The 23,082-nt window shown below is 38.9% G+C and overlaps 2 protein-coding genes across 2 annotated transcripts; both read right to left on the reverse strand.

Annotated features, from left to right (window-relative positions):
- Window positions 1-2,622: 2,622 nt before the first annotated feature.
- On the reverse strand, window positions 2,623-7,035 carry LOC117404010 (G2/mitotic-specific cyclin-B1-like). Its single transcript, XM_034006617.3, has 9 exons — window positions 6,906-7,035; window positions 6,292-6,432; window positions 6,081-6,191; window positions 5,569-5,745; window positions 5,296-5,454; window positions 4,798-5,034; window positions 4,297-4,437; window positions 2,996-3,106; window positions 2,623-2,838 (listed from the first exon to the last, which is right to left on the reverse strand). The coding sequence occupies exons 1-9, from the start codon at window positions 6,924-6,926 to the stop codon at window positions 2,734-2,736; spliced, it is 1,203 nt and encodes a 400-aa protein (XP_033862508.2). The 5' UTR covers window positions 6,927-7,035; the 3' UTR covers window positions 2,623-2,733.
- Window positions 7,036-10,742: 3,707 nt separating this feature from the next.
- LOC117404000 (proton-coupled zinc antiporter SLC30A5) lies at window positions 10,743-21,328 on the reverse strand. The gene is made up of 16 exons (XM_034006589.3): window positions 20,644-21,328; window positions 20,091-20,213; window positions 19,597-19,663; window positions 19,079-19,164; window positions 18,565-18,652; window positions 18,201-18,288; window positions 17,857-17,933; window positions 17,219-17,389; window positions 16,421-16,709; window positions 15,738-15,946; window positions 15,045-15,202; window positions 14,445-14,574; window positions 13,732-13,981; window positions 13,082-13,308; window positions 12,836-12,964; window positions 10,743-11,352 (listed from the first exon to the last, which is right to left on the reverse strand). The coding sequence occupies exons 1-16, from the start codon at window positions 20,712-20,714 to the stop codon at window positions 11,182-11,184; spliced, it is 2,334 nt and encodes a 777-aa protein (XP_033862480.2). The 5' UTR covers window positions 20,715-21,328; the 3' UTR covers window positions 10,743-11,181.
- Between the last annotated feature and the right edge of the window lie 1,754 nt (window positions 21,329-23,082).

The raw sequence follows: 23,082 nt of genomic DNA on the forward strand, positions 1-23,082 counted from the left end.
GAGGAAGAACCTGGCTTCGAGGTAGCATCAGAAGCCAGTGCTCCCCCGTTGTCTAGCTCGGTATCGGTAGTTATGGGACACGCTGCAGCCTTCCTGCAGGTCCCCTGGACGCCAGCGGCAGAACCACCCTGGTCTGTTTTCCAGACTCAGTCGATAGCTCCTCGCTCTCAAAAGTTCCCGGCCTTCCCAGACTTCATGGAGGAGGTACGCTCCTCCTGGGATCGTCCGGCCTCAGGTCCTAGCGTGCTAAAACAGACCGCACCGCTTGCCTGTCTAGAAGGTGCGGAAAAGTTTGGCCTAGCGGGGTTCCCCCCAGTAGACGCCACCATCGCGGGCCTGGTTAAGGCCCTGTCGGTGAGTGGGTTGGCTAGAGACCCGGCGTGCCCGAACCTTCACTGCAAGGCGGCGTATGCAGCAGAGGCGCAGACAATTCGCCTGTCAAACACGGCAAGTGTGCTCACGGCCTATATGGCCGGTGTATTGCGTGAGGCCCTGCGCTTTTGTGCGCTTTCCTGCCTATACCACTGCTCCCGGCCTTTCTCGAAAAGGTCCAGTTACAGGAAGCATCAGTTCTCCTAGTGGTCCCCAAGTGGCCCAGGAGAATCTGAATTTCGACCCTGTGCCAGCTGTTACACGGCTAGCCCTGGGAGATCCCACTGCGCATGGATCTCAGTCAGGCGAGAGGCACTCTTTGGCACCCGGAACCGGGCAGGTTCCGGCTATGAGTCTGGCCCCTAAAAGGGGCCGCTGGTTAGCCCTATGGCTATCAGATGCAGTTGTGGGTATGTTGCAGAGCGCTAGGGCAGACTCCACTAGGTCTTTGTACACTTGTGGTGGTATTTCCAAGCTTAGTGTCTGGCTGGAAGCCATGACCCAGTATCTTGCCCTATGCCAGTCATCTTACAATTTCTGCAAGAACTGCTTGATGCTGGTAGGTCATCTTCCACTTTGAAGGTGTATTTAGTGGCTATCTCTGCATGCCATGACCCCGTAGATTTGGTGTCTCCGGGTGCACATTTCTTGGCTACCTGATTTTTCTAAAGGCGCTCAGCGATTATGCCCTCCCAGGAGGACTGTTCTCCCCGAAAGGAGCCTTAATATTATACTGGAGGCTCTCACGAAGGCCCAGTTTGATCCCATACACTCCATAGAGTTGAAGTACCTGTCTGTGAAGACAGCCTTCCTCGTGGCTATCACTTCCGCTAAGCAGGTCAGTGAGCTGCAGACGCTGTCTGTGTACAGCTCCTGAATGCATATTTGAGAGGATGGCAGCAGGGTGTCTGCGCACCAACCCTGCTTTCCTCCCCAAAGTGATCATAGCCTTCTATATTAGTCTGTGGAACTGAAGTCCTTCCAGCCACCTCCGTTTGCTTCAGCAGAGGATGAGATTGAATTTCCTCTGCCCAGTGCGGGCATTGAGATGCTACATGGATAGGACAAGAGCTCTGCATCAGTCTGACCAGCTCTTTGTCTATCACGGAACACGGACCCTAGGACAGTCCCTCTTAAAGCAGCATCTGTCACATTGGATTGTGGACAAAAACAAAGCTTCCCATGGGAGTATAGAACTGTATCAAACGATGTGGCAGTGAAAGACTCACAGAAAACAGCTGTGGACCAAATGTAACTAGAGTATCACAAAGCGTGCAACCAAGATCATTGTTATGACCAGAGGTTAAAACAACATGGCTGCGAAATACAGGTAATGAAACCAAATTGAAGAAACGATTTGACCTAGAGAATCAAAGAATAAACTTGTGTGCCAATGAGTACAAAGCCAATATCTGAAAGTCTTAACCACCCAGAAGTCCAAAGTCTCATAACCATCAGGGAAGGGGACTGATAGATAGGAACCCAGGTAGTTTCCAGAACACTGAAGTAAATATAAAGTCTGCATCTCAGTTAGTAATAAGATAATAGCAGTTGAAATAGCAGTAGCAGATTTACAAGAAAATCACCTCAGGGGTGTGCTTATTAAAATGATCACTGGGTGTTTCATATTGGACCAGAAATAGTGATCTTACTCAGGAACTTGGTATGCAGCTCATAAACCACAAGCTGATATTTACAACTTCAAGGGTTCCAAATATAAAAGATACATACCAGAGCCCCCCAATTTAAAACCTCTGTTCAGATTGTTCTATATGACAATTTTAATATACACCACATCCCAGAGAAAGCCCAAAGGCACCATTCTACTTGGAAGAGCCCAAAACCCCTTCTGTCCACCGATGTAGTCTAGCCAATCTTTGTGACCATAGAAAGGAGGAATTGTTTAGCTGTCCTTGGCTCATGTCACTTATGGTTAGTCCATTAAGTATGGATTACCTATTTGCACAACTTGTTAATTCTAGAAATGGGGGAAAAAAAAAAAATATATATATATTGATCAAACAAATTTGAAAAAAAACTTACCTAGGCTGTCTTCAGTTAGTAATTCCTAGTCATTTCTCAATATACACAAAGGCATGGGAGTATTAGTATTATGGATGAATGAGGAAAAGAATATAAACCACACATTGCAGTTAGTTTGCCTAGGGGAAGAATGTTTGTGCAAGAGTCGATGAAAAAGGCAGTTAACACCATTTAACTACAGGATTCAGTGGATGAAGGGAGACAATGTACAGAAAAAAAAAACTTTATTAAAATCTATAAAAGCCATGCATAATACAAAAATTTACAATAGCACATAGTGCCAAGACTATACAACAGAAATCTGTACACAGCCAATATTTAAGAGGACAGCGATTTAGCCAGATTCTTCAGTACTGCAGACTTTAGCTGGGGAATAGTGCTGATCTTCATTAGCTTCTGGCTTGCATACTTGTTCCGGACAGCCTACAAAAATAAAATAGTCAATTTAGTAGTGTTGAGCCACAACCAAGAGATAAACCTTTCCAAAACAGTTCACAAGATCTTTCTACCAATGACAAAACATTGCAGTATCACACCATTGTTATTACTCAATTACCAATGTAAACAAAGGAATCCTTACCATGTGTTTTGATAGTCCTTCATTGACCCTCACAACATTTTTAGCCATGTGCTGCATCACAGGAACCAAACAGCTTTCAGTGTAGTTCATGTGATGTTGAAGAGTAGGGGTCTAGTGAAAAGGCAAAAGAAAAGCCTTCAGGTCAACAGCAGTAAGTCAAAACCCCATTGACCCCTTGTGGCAATGTGGCCACGCCCTTGTGTGTAGTTTATATATGTTATGTGTTGTGTGTAAACGTTGGTGTATAGTCATTGGTACACGGGATATAAATGGGTCTGTGTTTCACGTGTGATTTAAATTGTATATTTGTATTTAGGCACGAGGATGGCACATCACGTGCAGAGTGTATAATGTGTGTCACGGGAGTACACTTAATTCACGTGCAGTTGTACCGAGACTCCAATTGATTGATTAGCAATAGAGTCTCAGTACAGCTGCATAAAAGCAGCACGTTTTCACTCACTCGGGGTTGGGTGTTCGGTGAGTGGAGAAGGAGGTAAAAAGAATAATAATAATAAAGAAAAGTGTCTCACTCACCGTGTTTCGTTTGTTTGTCCGTGCACTGTTTACTGGTTAGTCCGTTTTGTTTATATATTTATTTTGGCGCAAGTGCCGTGGTCCTGTGTTTGTGTGCTCTTATTTTGTTTATTAAAAGCTGAGCACAACCAAGTACTCAGCTTCACCAACCTCACTGTCTGTCTTGTGTGTTACTTCCTGTTTCTGGTCTGACGTCACCCACTGCAGCAGTCTTTGTGACACCCCTTTATACATAAATGTTACAAAGACTAGCCATCTACATGGGGGCAGCAGTGTGGAGTAGTGGTTAGGGCTCTGGACTCTTGACTGGAGGGTTGTGGGTTCAATTCCCGGTTGGGGACACTGCTGCTGTACCCTTGAGCAAGGTACTTTACCTAGATTGCTCCAGTAAAAACCCAACTGTATAAATGGGTAATTGTATGTAAAAAAAATAAAATAATGTGATATCTTGTAACAACTGTAAGTCGCCCTGGATAAGGGCGTCTGCTAAGAAATAAATAATAATAATAATACATGGTACCCATTAAGCCATCTACTAATGCAACATGGTGAAACAGACCACCAGGGTAAAGAAAGACTTGGTAGGTAATTTTGCATGGCATTACCAGAGACAAATGCACTGCCCATGTAGCAGTAGGCAGAAATGCCACAAATAGCTGCCAAGACTATAGCAAGACAATCAAGGTGTACAAGACTCCATACAGCAAGCTTTAATAAAGGCAGGATAAAGTAATAAAAAAAACTATAGCCTGGAGTGTACTTACCCATTCACCACAGTTAAGAATATTTAAGGTCAATGCAAGGGCAGCAGCTGCAATCTGGGACGGGGGATAGTGCACCATTTCATAATCCACCATGGTCAGCTCCATTAGATATTTAGCCAGGGTGTGCTGCTCTGCAGTTACCTATAGAAGAGAAAAGTGTACAACTAAATTAAAGCAAATTACAATCCAGTTTTTTGTAAACAAAGTATGTCTAATCAATTACCAAAGCCATGAGCACAGCAGTGGCTTTCAATTAAATGTCTGCACTACAGTTACTGTATTCAGGGCTTTTGATTAAATCTAGGAGTAGTGTGAATAAGTTAATCACTGGAACTGCTAGATTTAGGCAGTGGAAATACATTATGCACTGCTGAAATTAAGCACCTCTGTCTCCCCTTTGAAACTTTAACTAGGATAGCTTGGTGCATGTCAAGTGCCAAAGACTTGATACAGCAAAGGGGGGGGAATCCGATTAACAAGTGCAAACAATACACCACTCACTTCTCCAATTTTGGAAGCCCGCCTTAGAAACTGCAGGGGAATTGGACGGCCAAAGCCAAAGTGGAGCACCCTCAGGATCTTCATTTCCATCGCTCTGATCTGAGCCGTGGTGTAAGTGTGGTCGGTAACAAACGCAAAGTCTGCAATCTCTGGAGGATACATCTCTTCATATTTGGAGGCCAGCAACATAGCAGTCACGCCAACAAGCTGCAGCATCTTCTTGGGCACTGGATTAGCCTGAAATGCACAATGACAATGTGTTAAGTGTATTGGGAGTAAAAATGACAAATTAAAAGCAATTGTTTCCCCTCACACTATAGCCACTATGATAAATATGGGACACTCAGGCAATTAATGTGCAGACTTCAGGAGAATATCCAGTTTGTGGTCTAGGGAGTTTCATTTTTTTTTTATTGCACATCCAGTTTAATAAATTACCCCCCCCCCCCCAATATTTAATTTATTACCAAGCCACTAAATAACCCCTTCAATTGTTACCTGAAGGAAGCGATCAATAATTCCAACAGTCATATACATGGTCTCCTGAAGAAGCTTGAATTTCATCTGAACCTGCACTAGCCAGTCAATCAGTATAGCACGCATATTCCCAGTGACTTCCTGTCCCTGCAGGTACTTCGGCCTTACAGCCTGCTCCACCTGCAGTTTTGATAAAAGGAACTCGAATTAAAGCATTTTAATAGTCAAGCCAGACTAAACAGGTCCAGTTATTCAGGTCTGAACATTTAGCAAGACTTAATTCAATATACTGACCTCAACCTGTCTTAGGTAGTTGTAGATGTCTTTCACATATTCACTGCAGAGCATTGGGTTCTCAGCATCCTCTGCATCAACATCCTTGATATTCAGCAGCACATCTGAAAAGGCCTGGCACAAGTCCTCCTCAGGTGCACAGCCTGATGTCTCCATTGGGGTTGGGGAAGGAAGCAACTACAGGGTCCAGAGGAAAGACATTTTGTTCAGATGCGACAAAACTAAAGGAGTTTGTAGATATTCAATTTGCTGGAATTGTCTTTTCAGGTTTACATTCAGCAAATGTAGGTTTAAAATAAAGCAACTTCAGTTCTTTATAGCATCCAGCATGTCTAGTGCAGGAAGTGTAAAAGCTAATAGTAGTTTAGTAAACATTACAATCAATACTACTGTAGATTATCAAGAATTGAAAAGGATACAGGAACTCATTAAATTGTATCTGGATAAAGAAGTCTGCTAAATAGTGTAGCATTGTACAGGAACCAAGTTACAAAACCTATTAAAAAACCCACCTCTTCGGTAACCTGCTTGGCTGCAGTTCTCTTAGGCACTTTTGCTTCAAGGGCATTTTCAGACTTGCTGGCTTGTCGCTGAACTACTTTAGAAGTGATGGGTTTGATTTCCTACAACAAAATATAGAACGCTTATCCTTCTGCTGGGGTGTAAGGCAAAAGGGAAAACTTAAACGTAATAAAGAATTGTTTCTACAATAGTTAGTTGTACCTTTTTTTGAGTGGGTTTGGAGCCGGGCCCCTTATTGCCAATATCGCCAAGCGCAGCTCTGGGCCTCAATCCTGGTTTTGATGCGGCGACTCCCTTACCCGGTAGTACAGCCGTCCTGTTTTCGGCACTCAGCTGGGAACTCTAAGGATAAAAAAAACAGGTCGATGCAGTACTGCAACCTCGCTGTACTTTACAAGTGTGTAATCACCTGTGAAAAAAAGTAAACTAGCCGTTCACTAGCACAGTCGAACTATATAAACGTTAATGAAATCGTTTTCGGTGGAATAGTATATTTGAATTGCGATCTTCAATTTAAAACACAGGCTACCTACCAGTATGTGCCCTATTCTACGCAATAGTTCAAAAGTACGCAAAAGTGTTTCAAATTCAGGTCAGTTACATTTTACAACGTGAAAAAGAGAACTAAAAATATATTAGTTTTACTGAGTTACAACATTATCGCTTACAGTACACAGACCATACCATTTTTTAAATACAAAAATAAACTATTTCCTCCATAGAACACAACTAAGCTACAATATTCTTTTTCCGTATTTCCTTTTTTTTTTTTTTTTGAATAAAAACCAAAAGTTGAAAATTAAAATGATACTTACTCTGGTCATACGAAGAGCCATTTTCGACGATTAAAACAGACTTAAACGCATACAACCAAAAAAAACCCAGACTCAAACTCTTGTTATCCAACAGCACACTAACAACCACACAGATTTGTGTTTAAATCATCTGCCGCTCGCATTTCATTCGCTTGCGTCCTAGCATCAGAAGTTTTTGATTGGATGGAAAAGCCCTGCTTAGAATGCGTTTCCACGGAGACCATTGATCATGTGTTTTTCTGGCTTCTATTTTTTCTATCCCAGAATACTGCTTGCACGGAATTCGAATTCGAGTGGGGGAAGCTTAAAACTGAGTGTCTCAAAGTAAAACAGCAGATGAATTAGAGACGTTCGGTTACTGACGCCTTGCCAAAATACGTAGGCTACTACATATGATGTATATGTTTTGTTTGACTGAAGTGGAAAATTACATCCCCCTAAAATGTGTTAGACTATTGGAGACAAGGGTGCGTTCACGGAGATCATTGGCTAAATTGGTCAGGTTCTGCACAGAATGATTTCCGTGAACTCACTCAAAGAAACATGTGGGGTGGTGGGGGTGGGAAATGGGGTTTAGGGTTGGATACACAGGAAAGCATAACAGCTAGTAACATGACCACAACATGCATAAACTAATAACTCCTAGCACTTTGAAACATATTAATGGTATCTACTGCTATGCAATTTGCCTCATAAGTGAACATTTGGAAGTGAAATACTGTGCTTTCAAACAAGACTGTTCACAGTTTGAATTCAGTGATGAACTGATACATTTCACAGCCAAAACTACTGGATTCTCAAAGACATAATAATGTAAATATACGTACTGTACATGTAACGTTTGACACTAATTCTAAAACGACATGTAAGGTACATTTGCTCCTAATATGTTGCTGATTAGATGACAAGTTCAGTACCAAAAGTCAATTTACTATAGTCCATACCAGAGATCACACCATAGATTAATGATTTAGTACAAAACTATATTTTGAACTCCCAGGGGTCGATACATATCAATCAACGAGGCTTTACACTGCTGTAAGAAGACTGATAGCACATGTTAACCTCACATCCACTGGGTTCCCACAGTGCAAGGTGTTGCATCACCCTGTAGAATGAACTCATTTTGCTTTATAAAGTCTAATGAAACCTGCTGAATGATGTTACGTTAACATATTGAATTACATTCTGCTTTGTGGTTTTCCACATACTGAAAACTGAGAAAAATTGAAAAATGTGACATTTCAAAATCTAACATGAAATACTTTACTACAATTACGGCTTCCGGTAGACTATAATTTTGTAGTTGCTTTGATTACATGATGTTCTAGTTTTTTTTTTTTTTTTTTTTTGTAGTGTAGCTTGCAGGCCACATGCATTGTACGACCTCTTGCTGCAGTGCTGCAGACTGATAAGATGACTTTTAGGAGGAAGAAAGCCTACGTGCCTGACATTAGCTTTTAGATACCACTTACCCATTTATTGCCCAGCTTAGGTGAGGGGTTTGTTTCCTATCCCCAGATGCTGAAGAGGTTACTGTGCACGCTTTTCTATCTGCCAGGTTCGATTGCTCCAGTTAATTTAAAATACTGCTGTCGGGAATTGGATTCTAATTCAAACAAGCCTGGGACTCAATTGGATTGTTTTACCTTAGAGGGAATCAGAAGCATATGCAATAAACAGAGCAAATATGGTACAATCATTTTTTGAATTGCTTGCCACTTAGTCAGACAGTCAATTTAAATTTCATATTCAATGTCAGAGCCCAAGAAGCAAAATGGGATTTAAAAACAAAAAACGACTGCAGTTTTCCCACCCCAAATGCTATTTAATTATGTTGGTACCATTTTACAAGAAAAATCAACTGTGACGATATTGTCAATGTGGGTTTGTAAGAGAAACACTTTCTTAAACTTCCCCAGTGCCTAAGGAATGTTTGGTCTGCAGTCACAAACAGATTCAGGCTTTTGGTATTAAAAAACAACAAACATTTTTAACAATCACATCCACAGTGTTGAAGGGTGTAATGGAGTGCTGATAAATGTGTAAACTCATATGCTTTATGACATGTGCTACTTTTTGTACTAAAAAGTGCAGTCAAGGCATGCAACATTGAGACACAGCACATTGACTGTCAGTGTGAGTGTCTAACAGGTGCAAGAGTTGTTGGCTGTCCTGCCCATATTGCCTGTCATTTAGTTCTTGCGACATTCTAGACACCTCTCTGGGCTTATCAAAACTCAAGACAATCACTGTTGCTCTACAGTAGGTAATACAGAAATGACACCTGATCAAGCGCCTGTATGATGAATTATTCGGTGTGAACGTAGCAACTGAATGAAAGTAAGAGTTGGGCCACCATGATTCCAAGGACTGTATTTTTTTTTTTTTTTAATAAATGGCAGTGAAAATTAATGTAGTTTTTTCCTATTATACTATACTATGTTCAGAAATCGTATCCCTCCTTTTTTCAACATTTCAGGGATTCAGTTTTTCAGTTCATAGAGTACCCACCTTTCATGTACAAACACTGACATGTAACATGGACAATGTAATAATCACCCATGGGATTAATAAGGCCTGTTTTTGCCGCGGAAAACATTCCCATGACATGAAATTGTGCTTTTGATGATATATTTTAGTCCCATTCCTAATGCAGAACTATATAAATATTTAATCACTACATGTTTACTCTTTTACAACACATGTTGCAATACAACAACAACAAAAAATGACAACATGATAACATAATGAACTTTCCAGAACTGTAAAACATTCAGAATTCAACCTTACATAAAAGCACAGTGAAAATATTTAGCTGCTGATCAACAGCATCACACCGGTAAATCTTTGCTTCTATCATTTTTGGTTCAATTAACTAGCTGCTAACTGCTGTTAGCCCTTGTGACAGAGATCGAATGAGTCTTAGTGTTAGATCTCCCTCTCGACCTGTGAGGGCACGGTGCACGAGGAACAGAGTACCCTTAATGAAATGGCACGACAATTTATTCCGTAGGGTAGATGGAAGTCGGTCAGTTCGGAAAGGGGCGGAGCTATGGCACCCGAGCTCAGTGACCCAGACGGTAAGCGGCGTGGCATCCGAGGACTGGAGGAGCGGATGCGCTCGTTAACCTCGGGGTCATGGGCGAGGGTATAAATATAGGGGGCATGGCTTGAGTGATCTGTTCCTTTGTATATGGTTAAACAAACTAACCGAGAAGGAGCCCGTAGCGTGAAGAACTGTGAGTGTTTTCGTGTCTGTGTCTAACCTCTGTGTGTCTTGTGTATTGTCTAGCCACTGAAGGATACTGATCACGATCCGGAGCTGCAGCCGCAGGCCAGCGACAAAACCGGACTTCACCATTCACGCTTTGCACTGTCTGAACTGTCTTTGTTTTCACCACTAGCACTATAATCACGCACTGTCAAAACTGTGTCTGTGTTTTTGTGTTTTATGTGGGTGACGAAACGGGACTTTTTTGGGTTACGGGTCAAACCCGTTGGATTATAAAACGGAGTGATACACGCCGCTGTACCACTTCCTACAGTGTTATTATTTGCAGGTTTGCCTTAAGGCTCTGGACATTTTCTGAATAAAATAAACACCCTTGCACCTGTACCAAACGTTGTTTGTGTGATTACTCTGCACTGCACTCACCTGCACGTATTCACCACTCTGCCACAGCCCTACATCCTGCAGTCAGTCAATCTCACATTGTGCGGTTCAGCTCATTTGAACAACTTTGCCTTGTGATAGTCTACTTTTGGCCATATCATGTTGGTGTAATTATTACCACATGATTATCAGTCCCCTGAAAACTGCTGAATACCAGTAAATGTAGTTTACAATTTATTTGGGGTTCCTTTTGTCTAAGCACCACAACCAGAGAAGCTGCACTTTAGGAGCATCATAAACAAGGCAATTAAATGTTTACACAACTTTCAAATTCAAACAAAGGTATAGGTTACTAATGATCATTTTAATGATTATATTGATTTACACAGATTTCCATTTATGCAACCCATTTCAATCTAGATTGTTTAACTGTCAGATTAAATAATTACTCCAATCCCAAGTGTTCAGAGGAAAAATATTTCCAAATGTTTTTTTTTTCTTTTTTTAAATCCAAAAATACATCGCTATTATTATCCTGTACATCAATGTGCAAAACCGTTAAAAATCAAGAATGATGGATCTCAGAATCTCTATTTTTATCTTTAAAGCCTGTCCACAGCTGAAGTCCTGCAGTCATCGTGGATCTTTTGTGGCAGCTGTTCACATGATGTAAGTCCCATCCTTTAGGTATTTAATTGGCTCCATTTGCTTTGTCATGGCAAGAACATCTTGAAATCCTGTACTGAGGCCTGCCATGTGTTGAAAATATGCTTCCTTCTCTATCTGGACAGACAGGTTGTTTACTCCTGCATCTTTCAGCACTGCTGTTACCTAAACAAACAGCAAAAAAAATCAATTCAACAAAAATGTGTTAAACTGTTCTTGGTTCGCATAAAATAAATGGAACATTTTAAATGTAAAACCAAAAAGCAAACTTTAAAACAGATATTCATTACAGCCACTTTAGGTCAAGCCCCAAGACCGTTTACTGCCCGACGACAAAAATTGATCTTAAACCCTAGCATGGTGTGCAGATTAATCTTTATTGCTGCTAATGTACAAGCACTGGTTGAAGGAACAGAATTTGGCTTATTCAGCAGAGTGAAGATATCTTTACCATAGCTGCTGTTTGAAACTAGATGTGCACTGTATAATGTAACAACTGATTTCGGACTTCACCGTCCTTTGTACTCGCTTTTATATTCTTTTATTTGAGCACTGAATGTTTTTTTTAATAATTTCTTTTAAAAAAAACTCATTTTGCATTAAAACAATAACTCAAGCAGTCTTTATGTTAATTCTATATGATTGCCTAGCAACATAAAGTCTTGCTTGTAAAGATCTGCAACCGGATACTAAAAACAAGCAAACAAACACTGAGATTGAATTTCTGTACTGACAACATTGTCATTTTACTGAAAAAAAACTTAATACAATATTTATACAAAGGACAGGTCTGCCTGCCTCTATAGCCCTGTTCACTTGTAAAATGTGTTTCGGTTTAGACCATACCGACACAAGATCACAAGATCGATTCTGCTGCGATATATCGTTCCACATTTAAGCTAGTTTATATTGATACACTATATTCAATTACACCAAGATACTGAACTCCACTGATTCTCTATGGGGACCTCTGTCATGCTGCATACAAAGGGTTGTGGGATATAGAGAGCTCGGGAGAAGGCTTTCTATTTAGAGTCAATGGAGCGCTGTCAGATTGAGCTGCTTTGAGCTTATTTTAATGATGTTTAAAAATATAAAAAACTTGTGAAGTCTATTTTACTCTTGTCCAGGGTGTCTTGATGAAAAACATAACCTGTGGTAATGATGACACACCGTAATCTATACGAAAAACACACGTTTCTGAATGCAGTCCGAGATGGCGCATGCGCAGAAAACAGAGATGAGCGTTTCACACAGTACAGAGTAGCCAGGTGCAATTATAAAACTTGGTTATTGGTATTAGCCATCAGTGTCTATATGTTTTTAACCATTTATTTGAATTCCACTTCGATCATTTACTACTGTAACATCTGTAAATATTAATAAAACAGTACATTAATAAAGCAAGCATGACGGAAGTAAAGGCGGAGTTGAGAATCTTGGTAATATAGAATCTCTTTGGTGTACGAAACATGCTCTTGTCTGGGTTTCGTACTATATACCCATTGCCAATCAGGATGCAATGCGATTGCTTGCGAAATACTAAATAGACGTCCTTGAAGATAAGTTTCCTAATCTAAAGTGTACTTTGCAAAAATTCAATTTATTGAAGAGAGTATTTTACTTGAAATTGGTACAACAATCCCACCTGCTGGATTATTCTTTGCTCCACGACATCTGACATCAGCTGCAAATGAATGGTCCCTGCTATGACGCTGGCAGAATGTCTCCAGAAATGAGGGTCTCGGTAAGATATGACACCTTCAATTTTGTTAACCTAAAAAAGACCATAAAAAATAGCAGGCAAATACATATTTAATATGTCTACTGAGGTAAAAAAAATTACAAATATATTGTACATAATATATATAATAGAATAGAAATAACTTCTGACCTTTTCCAGTGCATTGTGGAGTTCTTTCTCGTGCTCTGGGGGGATTCTTAGGAGAAGCACCTCACACGCATCTTTCACCAGGGGGATAACGCTCAGAAATATCAGCACAGCAATGAAAAGGGAGCAGATGGGGTCAGCTATAAGCCATCCAAACTGACGAATGAGTATTGTGGATATGATCACACCAACACTGCCCAGTGTGTCAGCCAGGACATGGAGAAATACTCCTATGAGCAAAGACAACAGGCTTCAAATGTGCACAGTTCACAAAATTAACATACATGGACATTTTAAAGTGCATGGTGTTTTGGTTACAAGACATGCCTTATGCAGCTCTCAGAGATGTGGTTTCCTCATTGCACTCATATTGTGAAATTCTTCAGTACAGCAATAAAAAATTAAAATCTCAAGATACACATTTATACTCACAGTTTTGCTGTTATGTGCATTAAATATCTGATGTGCTAATTTGTTTTTTTAAGATCAATAAAACACAAAATGTTTCTGCCCATGCAGTTTTAATATTGATCTCCTTTTTAGTGCAGATCAATAAAGTCTGCTACCATAACATTTGATTGATTATTACACATAATACTGCAGATTTGTACTTATCCCCGATCATACAGTTTTTTTCCCAGTCTTTTCATTACCTCTCATGTTGGCATTCATGCCTCCCCCTGATGAGCCATGGGAATGTCCATGACCATGACTGTGGCTATGCCCATGCCCTCCGTGGCCATGCCCTCCATGGCTGTGGCCATGGTCACCATGCCCATGCCCATGATGGGAATGCCCATGGTCATGTGACTGACAGCCTCCCTTAGAAGGCCCGTGAGAGTGGGCATGACTAAAGGCACAGATACCAAACAGGTTCACAATCAATCCTCCAACAGATACGGGCTGTTAGGGAGGACAAACAGTTAACATATGTTATAGGACTAAAGCTTTCAAATACAGTGCATCAATTAGTAAGGTAAGTATGTTTTTTTTCGCACTTTCAGATATGAAATGATAAAATCTAGATCTACTAGCAATCAAATCACACACACATAGCCAGCTTTGTGTGTGGTCTTATAGAAAAATACAATCCTGTTGCAAAAGCAAGAGCTTTTCTGAACGGCCCACATGTGTTTTATATCCAACTACAAATAGTATAAAAAGAGGACATGTCATGAAAAACCATCATTTTATATTTTGTGAATATTAGCATTTTGTAAACAGTGTCTGTACATAGTATGCTTTACGCTAGAATTTAAGTGCGGTGCAGTATGTCACAATGAATAAAATCTGCTCTACCTTTTTATGAAATAGCATGAGTGGTATAAAAGCTACTAGAAGTGATATTTTTGTTAGATCCACTTACTGTTAGCATATCTGTATTTATATTGGGAGGGTCTATGACTCGTGTAATAGACTCAATGAATACAAAGAAAGCTATCACCATGAGGAAAAGGCCATTGATGAAACCTGAGAGAATCTCAACTCGGCCATACCTACAAAACGCAAAGACATTGAAACAAATACAAAATGAGAGCCTTGACATTACAAAATAGACCACACAGTACTATTCTACATCCAGTATATAAACACTTAAATTATGGACAAGCTTTTTATATTTCCCCAGGTTCTGTTACTCTCAGTAACTTCTGAAAAATAGTATCATAACTAATAATCAAAAATGGAAAGGTTACAAATAAAAAATTAGGTGTGACATATACATGACAAAGACAGACATCAACTTATATCCTCATATTCGGATACTGTCAATATTCTGTGATCATTAAAATTGGATAAATGGTTCACTAGATATATGTAAAGCCTGGAAGTGTAGCTTACTTTATGTATACATTATCACCAGGGATATGTATTGCCAGGGGCAGAACATAGCTTTAGTGGAGGCCACAACAGTAAGGGCAACCGTTTCTTCTTGCTGTAAAGCCCAAATATGAACTTTAGTTCTTACCCAAAGGAATAGATGCGGGTTGCTTTCCATCTGGTCATCAAGGCAGCAAAAAGTCCAAGAACTAAGGCAGAGCAATCAAACAGCATGTGGAATCCGTCCGAGATCAAGCCCAAGCTGTTTGTCCAAACGCCATAAAACAGCTCAACAAATGTGAAGGCCTGTATGTTCATAAAGAGAAAAGTTCAGTGGAATTTAGGCATGTGTAATACAAAAACACTAAGGACCTTATTCACGAAAATTAAATTTGTTTGGGTAAAATTAAACCATTTATTCACCTGTTTCTTGCATTAGGTAATTTGTTTAATTCACTTAAATATATTCTCTCCCATTCTGTTTTTACAGAATTTTATAAATATTACTTAATCATTTAAGTACAATGATATTCATTTGCAAATTTAAAAAAAGTCACACTACAATACAGTATTTTAAAAGACAGATAAACTCATCAGCTCTTGTATAGGCTACTAGCCTGTACAGCTGGTGGACGCAGGCATAGAGAAACTGACCCAATTCCCCCTGGCATTCTCTCAAAAAAGCAATAATGAATAAGAGAAAGCCATTCTTATTCTGACTACAAAAATGAAAAAAAAAAAAAAGTAAATACAAAAATGTGTAGAAATAGTTTTGTGAATACTGGTTTATGCACTAAAAGAGAATTCCCCCCACACCCCTACACCCCCCACTGCTGCTTACCAAGTTTAGACACAGAAAGTAGAAGATCTGCCTTGAGTCATACTCTTCTAAGATCTGTTTCAGAGAATCCTTAATGAACCTGGGCAATGATTGGGATGTGTGCTGCAAGGCATCTCCCATGAAATTATACAGCGGAGTACCTTCAGGTGAATATCCAACCAGAGTACCTTTCTGTCCTTTCTTAGAGGGTGAAGATAAGATATTGGCGGCTGCAAAACGAAGAGAGATAATATAAGGTCTACAACTTGAAAACATTTTAAACTTAAAATAAAAAAAAGCCTTCCCTAATGAACCAACATGCTTTACAGAGAGACAGACAGAGACAATAACATGCAGAGGTCAAATGACTAAGGACGTGAAACAGTAAGAGTTTCCTAAAGATAAGGCAATCAAACTGAGATCTTTCTACTTAGCAGCATATACCATGTTTTAAAATGAAAATACATGACCTTTGCAACCTATACAGTGAATGGCATGCAAAAGGTGAGGTTTATTAAATTGTTATGTTAGCTACAACCACTTTACAGTACTTATAGAAATGAAATGTGTCAAGGTAAGAGGCCCAAAAACTTTATACGGGGAAGTTGCATTCAACATGGCAGAACATGACTCTGGTCACACAACCATGGAAGAGGAAGACAACAAACTCTATACACAAATCTGCAGGATTCTGCCTTACTTACATAGGATGAAGAAAACCGCACTGACCACCACACCCCCTGAGAGCACATGCTCAGTGCTCTGCTGCTGGGCAGGTTTGCTCATGGCACGGAGCTGGTCGGTCAAGGGGTGAGTCCAGAAGTTGGCGAGGAGCAAGCCACTGAGGAATAGGAACAGGGAACCATATCGTGCACACTTAGCACCTTCCATCTTAGTGGTGCAAATTGACTCTACATAGAAATCCAGAACCATAACGGAGAAGACAATCATTCCGAAAGGCATGATAAGGGAAGACCAAGATTCCACTTTGCTCTAGAGGTAAAAAATAATATTATTAATGATAATAATAATAATAATAATAATAATAATAATAATAATAATAATAATAATAATATGTAAGTGAACATTATCGTGTTCTTTCTGAATATGGTCACATATCTTATAACTAAAACATTGTATAACAAGGATATTTTGTGCTGTTTTTCAATATTATCAATGTGTTTGTCATTTTTTGTGATGTTAAAATGTAACAACACAGTGTATAACCCCTGCAAATAACAGAATGTAATAGAAAAGAAAAATAGTCTGAATAGCATGAGAAAAAAATCGACGCTTCACAAGACTATTGCTCACTGCTTACCTCTCCTATAAGACACATACAGTAAGGATCTAGGAACAGCATATAATATATTATTAGAAGAAAACATTTTACATAGTGCATTCACCTGCTTACAAATCTCTCCTTTGAACAAGGGTTTATTTATGGAATTATCTGCAAATATGGTGTATAGAAATGAGTTGTAAAGGCCGACCTGACTTACCTCTGTGGTGGCAGACAAAACTATAACCCAGGGAAGCAGCACAGCAGCCGAGACAAGGTTAGAAAGGGCATAGAGGCGTTTAGATCCACCAATTTCAAGAGACAGCTTCCGGGAGGCTGTGTGGAAACCAACCTTGAAGCAGAGGGTGATCACCAGCAACACAACTCCACCCTGGGAAACAGAGAGTCCAGACAGGTAAACCAACATGCTAGCTGCACTAAAAAATATAACTGAAGAATATTGTCAGATACAGTGGACTAACACACTATCCTTTCACTTCTGAAGGCCTGAGGTTGAATCTGTAATTTGGTAGTCAGATCTTCCCCCAGTAGACAGTGAGGACAAACTTGAGACTACCAAAAACTCAATTCACAATACATACTGGGATTTTCGTCTCAAACACAGAGACTGTATTTGTGCTTCTGTTATATCTGCTCAAAGGGTAAAACAGAGGACTTCCCAGTAAGGCCAATGTAGTGTCGCATAGCAGATACAATTTAGATGAAGGGTTACTCTATATCAGGCAACATAACATCATACTATCATTTCACATTTAAAGAACAAACTATTTAAAAATGACAGAACTTTAATACTATGTTTTTACGTTCCATGATGTTATGGACTAGACCCTCACACACCTTGTGATCTGCTAGCCCGAGGAATGAGATTGCTGTGTACAGGGCATGGGTAAGAGCACTGTCATGATGTCCCTCAGCTGCACAGACAGATAGGTTAAGGAAACTGCAAGTATGCAAAAGTGTGCAAAATTAAGAATTATCAATGTTATGAAAAAGTGACCGTATGCACATGTAAAAAAGACAGACTGAGCTTCCTATACATATCCCAAGATATCAAACACTCCCTCCCTGTCACAGTTCTAAATTCAAAATTACTGTTATCAGGATCATGAAAAAGTAAATCAGTACAGAGCTTGCATGTTAAGTTCAAACCCCTTGCAGGTGCACACTGTAGAAAAGGATACGGTGATCAGCCATCTTTGCCATGAGGTCATCGTTATCAAAGAGTAGCAAGCAAATTACAGCAATAATAAACAATGCAGCTCCTCTTGTCTGAAAATAAAGGGAGAGGTCATCGATATCTCCAACAGAACTTCAACCAGAACACATTATGGCCCATTTAGAGCAGAGAAGTGACTCCCATAGACATTTTATAGTACATTTGGCTGTAATCAAATGCTTTTAAATCTCGGTCTGAAACAGTATAAAAGGTACACAATGCAACCTGTTACTAACAAAGGCTTCAAACAGAATAAAGCACTCATTCTTTTACTACTGGCAGATTACCTACCTTTGAAGCCTGGTTCAACACGTGTTAATTTGAAATACCTTTGATGGTCCTCCTCCAGAGCTGGTGAAGAGCACACTGAGCAATGAGATGATAACAATGTCACTGTGTTCAAACAGCAGCAGCGTTCTGCAAAGCAAGCCAAGCACAAACCAGAGATTCACATCAGGAGAGATTGTTTTCCCCTATTGTCTTAATGCAGTTACAGCTTGAAGCTATCTCCTCCAGGATGCATTGTTCCAATCTGTTTACTTTCACTAAAGAGCTTTAATTATGTATTCTGATAAAGAAAACACAATACTTTTATTAAGCTTACCATGCTAAAACTGTGTGGGGCTAATAGCTTTTACACCAATGCTAGGCAACCTGTACAATATTAATATGCACTTTATATTATTTGAACCATTGGGCTTCTGTAAGATAGATGTTGTTGTGTTTGTGATTTTGTCTTTGTATATTTTGAATAATAACAATACAAACTATTTATACCCTTGTCTGTGACCAAAAGTAAAACTTTGAAACATATATACATGTATAAGATACTTTTTATTTTACCTTAATGGTCCACAGAGAGTAAGGCCAAAAAAGCCCAGGAGTGAAATAACACAGCTAACAACTGCATGCTTTAAGATTTTGATCCACTGAAAAAGAAGAAAAAACAAAACTAGTTGTGGACTGCACAAACTAAAATGCTGTCCTTATAGTCATGCTACTTGAAAAAATAAAGGAATGTTTAGGTAGGCTTTATATCACTGTACTGAGAATCAAAAGCAGTGTTAAATGCATATCATAACATGATGTAATTCAATCTTGGTGAGCTATGCCTAAGATTCAGTCACCAGGTAACAGTGAAATTAATGACAGCAGTTCACCATGAGGTACAGCCACATTGTGTGTGATAAACGTACCTGCAAAGGATCATCATATTTGACTGTAATCATTTATTGGCTTTTTAGAACAAGGTATACTTTGGAATGCATCAAAACATTGATGAGATGCGGCAGGTTACAGCAAACACACTTATTTTTTTTATTATGGCCCAAAAGATTGGGCTGTCTGAAACGGAATTGTACCTGTCGTTTTGTGACAGCTTTTCCAGAGGAGAATGGTCTTTGAAACAAAACCAAAAATAATGCACATCTGAAAAAAAATAAATCATAACAATAAAGTAGTATTAATGTACACATTGGAAAATATTTAGTTGAAACTTTTAAAGAAGGAGAAAACAAATTATACACCCAGATATTCTGGAACAATTTCACTTTTTTTTGTGCAAACAGTGTCTTTTTTGTCTGCTGCCATTTTGGACCCGGTTTAAAACAAACTAGATGCCAACAACATCAATAAATATGATTCAGGCTCATATGTGAAGGGAATGCACTGTCACAATAAAGACATTTAGGCACCTGACACACTGTAGCTACATTTCAAAGTAACATGGTCTGCTGCAGTCCTAGAAGAGGAGTCTGTTTTCTCAGGAAGACTAAATTAATACTTTTCGGGGTAGGCGGGACAAATAAGCATTATTTTTTATATCTAAGTAAAATGTAAAAGAAACATCACTTACCCCAACTTAAGGATGAAAATAAATTGGACAATGTGAACAACTTTAAGAATATCATAGGATTCAAATATTCCTAGTGATTTTAACAACTTGGTGATGCACAGCAATATGATGTATTTGGTTATCCTATAAGACAAAAGAAAAAGCAAGTTTATGAATGCATATGTAATGTTTATGTTGTACTAACTAGATAAGGCTCAATTGCACTAGTTGGACTTGGATTTAACATCACTCACCAATGTACCCATGTACACTAGAGTTGTGATAACCTTGACCCAGCATGCCGTTCTGGGCTGCAGTCAGGCTTGGTAAACAAATAATTCGTTAAAAATGAAGGGATAGCAGATCTCTGATGGGGTCACACGGTTGGGTGTACATCTACAGTAACAATAGTAGTACTAGTTTAGTTTAAAAGCGTTTAATGAACGCTACAGTTGAGATAAAAACAGTCACTACTACAATACCAACCGTAAAGTGTATACGGTATAGTGAGGGTTTACACAGTAGTACAATGGTATGGGTTTGATAAAAAATACCGGTGGTACTATAAACTTACCTTGCATTTGGCACATCCACCGGTCCAAGTTGTCCACTTGAAATAACATTACTGCTGTATTTATCATCCATGACTAATTTCCTTTTATTGTTATTAAAAATCCTAACTAGAAAATTCTAAATACATGTCATTTCATATTGTGTACAGGTACAGTAGCCTTCCGTACACTACTATCTAGAGATGTTCCCACAATAAATCCTCTTCTTGTGACCATAAAATAGATATTAAAAGACCCTCGAATCACTGCTTTCGTGTTTACAAATTACTGTAAACATAAAGCTTTTCGGCTATCGACGAACCTGGAGGCCTCCAGCCAGGGGTTAGAGTAAATAACCAAACCGCTTCCTAGTGATTTTTCCCCAGACCGAATATGGAGATCTCGCGCTGGCAATCAGAGCCACGTCACGGGTTTTTTTAAATTATTTTTCTATTGTAAAATATTAAAGTATGAACAAAATCCTGGCTACATGGTAGACATACAATAAAATGTGTTCTCTAAATATGTACTAGAAAGAAAGATAATCTCTCAATTTCACTGCAATGTTTTCTTTTACTGATCCAGCCTAATTAAGAACGTCTTCTCTTGGTTTCTCTGGTTCACAGACAGCATCAGCCCAGAAAGGTCCCACAGCTCCCTCTGCTGTTGATGTAAAGCACAAAAGAGCTAACAGAAAATAGCACTGGGTTCTGAAATCCTTTTCTCTTGGTTAATTGCTGCCCCCTTACAAGACTTACATATAATAAATAACAACATCTCCCCCCTACAAAACAAAACATTTATCTGTAAATATTTTGTATTTGTATACACCGGTACTTCTATATTAACACCCCCACTGTAATGTCTAATGTTAATAAACCTCTATAATGTTGAGATACTGAACGGTTTATTGTGAGGGTCATGGATGTCAAACCGTTTTTATTGTACCTTTGTTATTCGTTCCTGTGACAGATTCGTTGCCCCTTTGCTTGTTTTTAGTGATGTTTTTTTTTTCTTCAATTATTTCTTTTATTGCAGGTAAGTATTCTGAATATTTTGGCTCACTTACAGAATTCTAGAATTCCAAAGAGATCTAACAAGTCTGGAAGCACATTCCATGTAACATTTATGGAATTATTTAATGAGCTACAGTTTAAGAAAACGGGGCTCCTCCTGAAAAATCACTTTTTAGCTGCAGTGTTGCACTGTTGCCTTGTCATTGCTGTGTTTTAGGTTACCTTTGGTTTTGTTTGTTCTTAGCTGATCTCTATAATCCTTTAGATACACACTGCAGAGGTTTGTCTCACTGTAGTAGTGATTAAATAAAGATACATTATCAAAAAGCATGGTGGGGTGCAGCAGCATATTGACTGTAAACAGAACTTCACAAAGTTATTGGAAAAGTCTAAGCAAAAAGGGGTCTTCACTAAGTATGCCACAGAGAATTGCTCATTTAACAGAGATGACTTCAGCAAGCATGCTGGCAGTTACTTAATAACCCTCCTGATAGATGACTTCATTCAGGACATTTCTATCTGCAAGGGTGTCCTCGTTTATTATAAAGGATTATGATGCAACAGGCCTGCTCCTAGTAGTCCTGACCAGCAGCTTTGAGTTAGAATCAATAGAGATATCATTAACAAAGATACATTAAGAAACATAATGCCCTCATTTTTCATGCATCCAGTTTATTAAAATCTGTTAAAGTGTGAAATATGTGGAACTGGTAACGACATTTTAATCTTTCACCAAGGTAACAATCGAAAGCTGATCGGCTCCACTCTTTAATTATGAAATCAGGATGATGGAGGATTGGAATGAAGCAGCAGTCATTGTCATGGCTTCTAATCTTCCTGATAACACTCTGCTGCTGTGGTTTCATTAGGAAAGAAATGAAATTTTAATTATAATACACTCTGGTCGTCTTCTTTATAGTCAAAGGTTTTGTATGGAGAAGAACTTCACTCTTAGGATTGGCTGCTATGACGGCATTATCTAGAATTGTTTAACATATTCTAAAATAATTTTATTTAAACTGTAAGTTAATACATTGTGTGTAGGGTGTCTATTGTTATTATAAGACTTGTACAGTTTGGGTGATTACATTTATTTCTTTATTTTTTAATTCTTTTTTTTTTTTTTTTTTTTTTTTTTACAGATTCTTAACAGTGATTGGTTGATTTGGATTACATATTCCCCTGGTTAACCATGATAAAACAAATTCATAACATGTGTTATAATCAAGATACAAGCATAGTAAACTGCATGATTACAGTACAATTTACAACAGTAACATTTTATATGGGCAAACTAAACTAAATATAATGAATTTCAAAAGGTTTAGGTTATAATTGTAGGTATCTGTGCTATCAAATGCAATCTGCAATCACTGAGAGCGGTTCTAGGTTCTGATGTTCCAATACTAAATCATTCTAATTTTCTTCTAGATGTCTCTTTACCTG

Source organism: Acipenser ruthenus, chromosome 2, assembly GCF_902713425.1.
Source record: "Acipenser ruthenus chromosome 2, fAciRut3.2 maternal haplotype, whole genome shotgun sequence".
NCBI classification, from domain to species: domain Eukaryota; kingdom Metazoa; phylum Chordata; class Actinopteri; order Acipenseriformes; family Acipenseridae; genus Acipenser; species Acipenser ruthenus.

Coding starts and splice junctions, on each gene's coding strand:
- LOC117404000 (XM_034006589.3), bottom strand. CDS start 20,714: ATGGATGATAAATACAGCAGTAATGTTATTTCAAGTGGACAACTTGGA. Junction 18,653..19,078: donor ACTCTCTGTGGACCATTAAG/GTAAAATAAAAA, acceptor CTTGCTTTGCAG/AACGCTGCTGCTGTTTGAAC. Junction 17,934..18,200: donor GGCAAAGATGGCTGATCACC/GTATCCTTTTCT, acceptor CTGTCTGTGCAG/CTGAGGGACATCATGACAGT.
- LOC117404010 (XM_034006617.3), bottom strand. CDS start 6,926: ATGGCTCTTCGTATGACCAGA. Junction 5,035..5,295: donor TTATTGATCGCTTCCTTCAG/GTAACAATTGAA, acceptor TGTGCATTTCAG/GCTAATCCAGTGCCCAAGAA. Junction 3,107..4,296: donor TTCTTAACTGTGGTGAATGG/GTAAGTACACTC, acceptor CCTTTTCACTAG/ACCCCTACTCTTCAACATCA.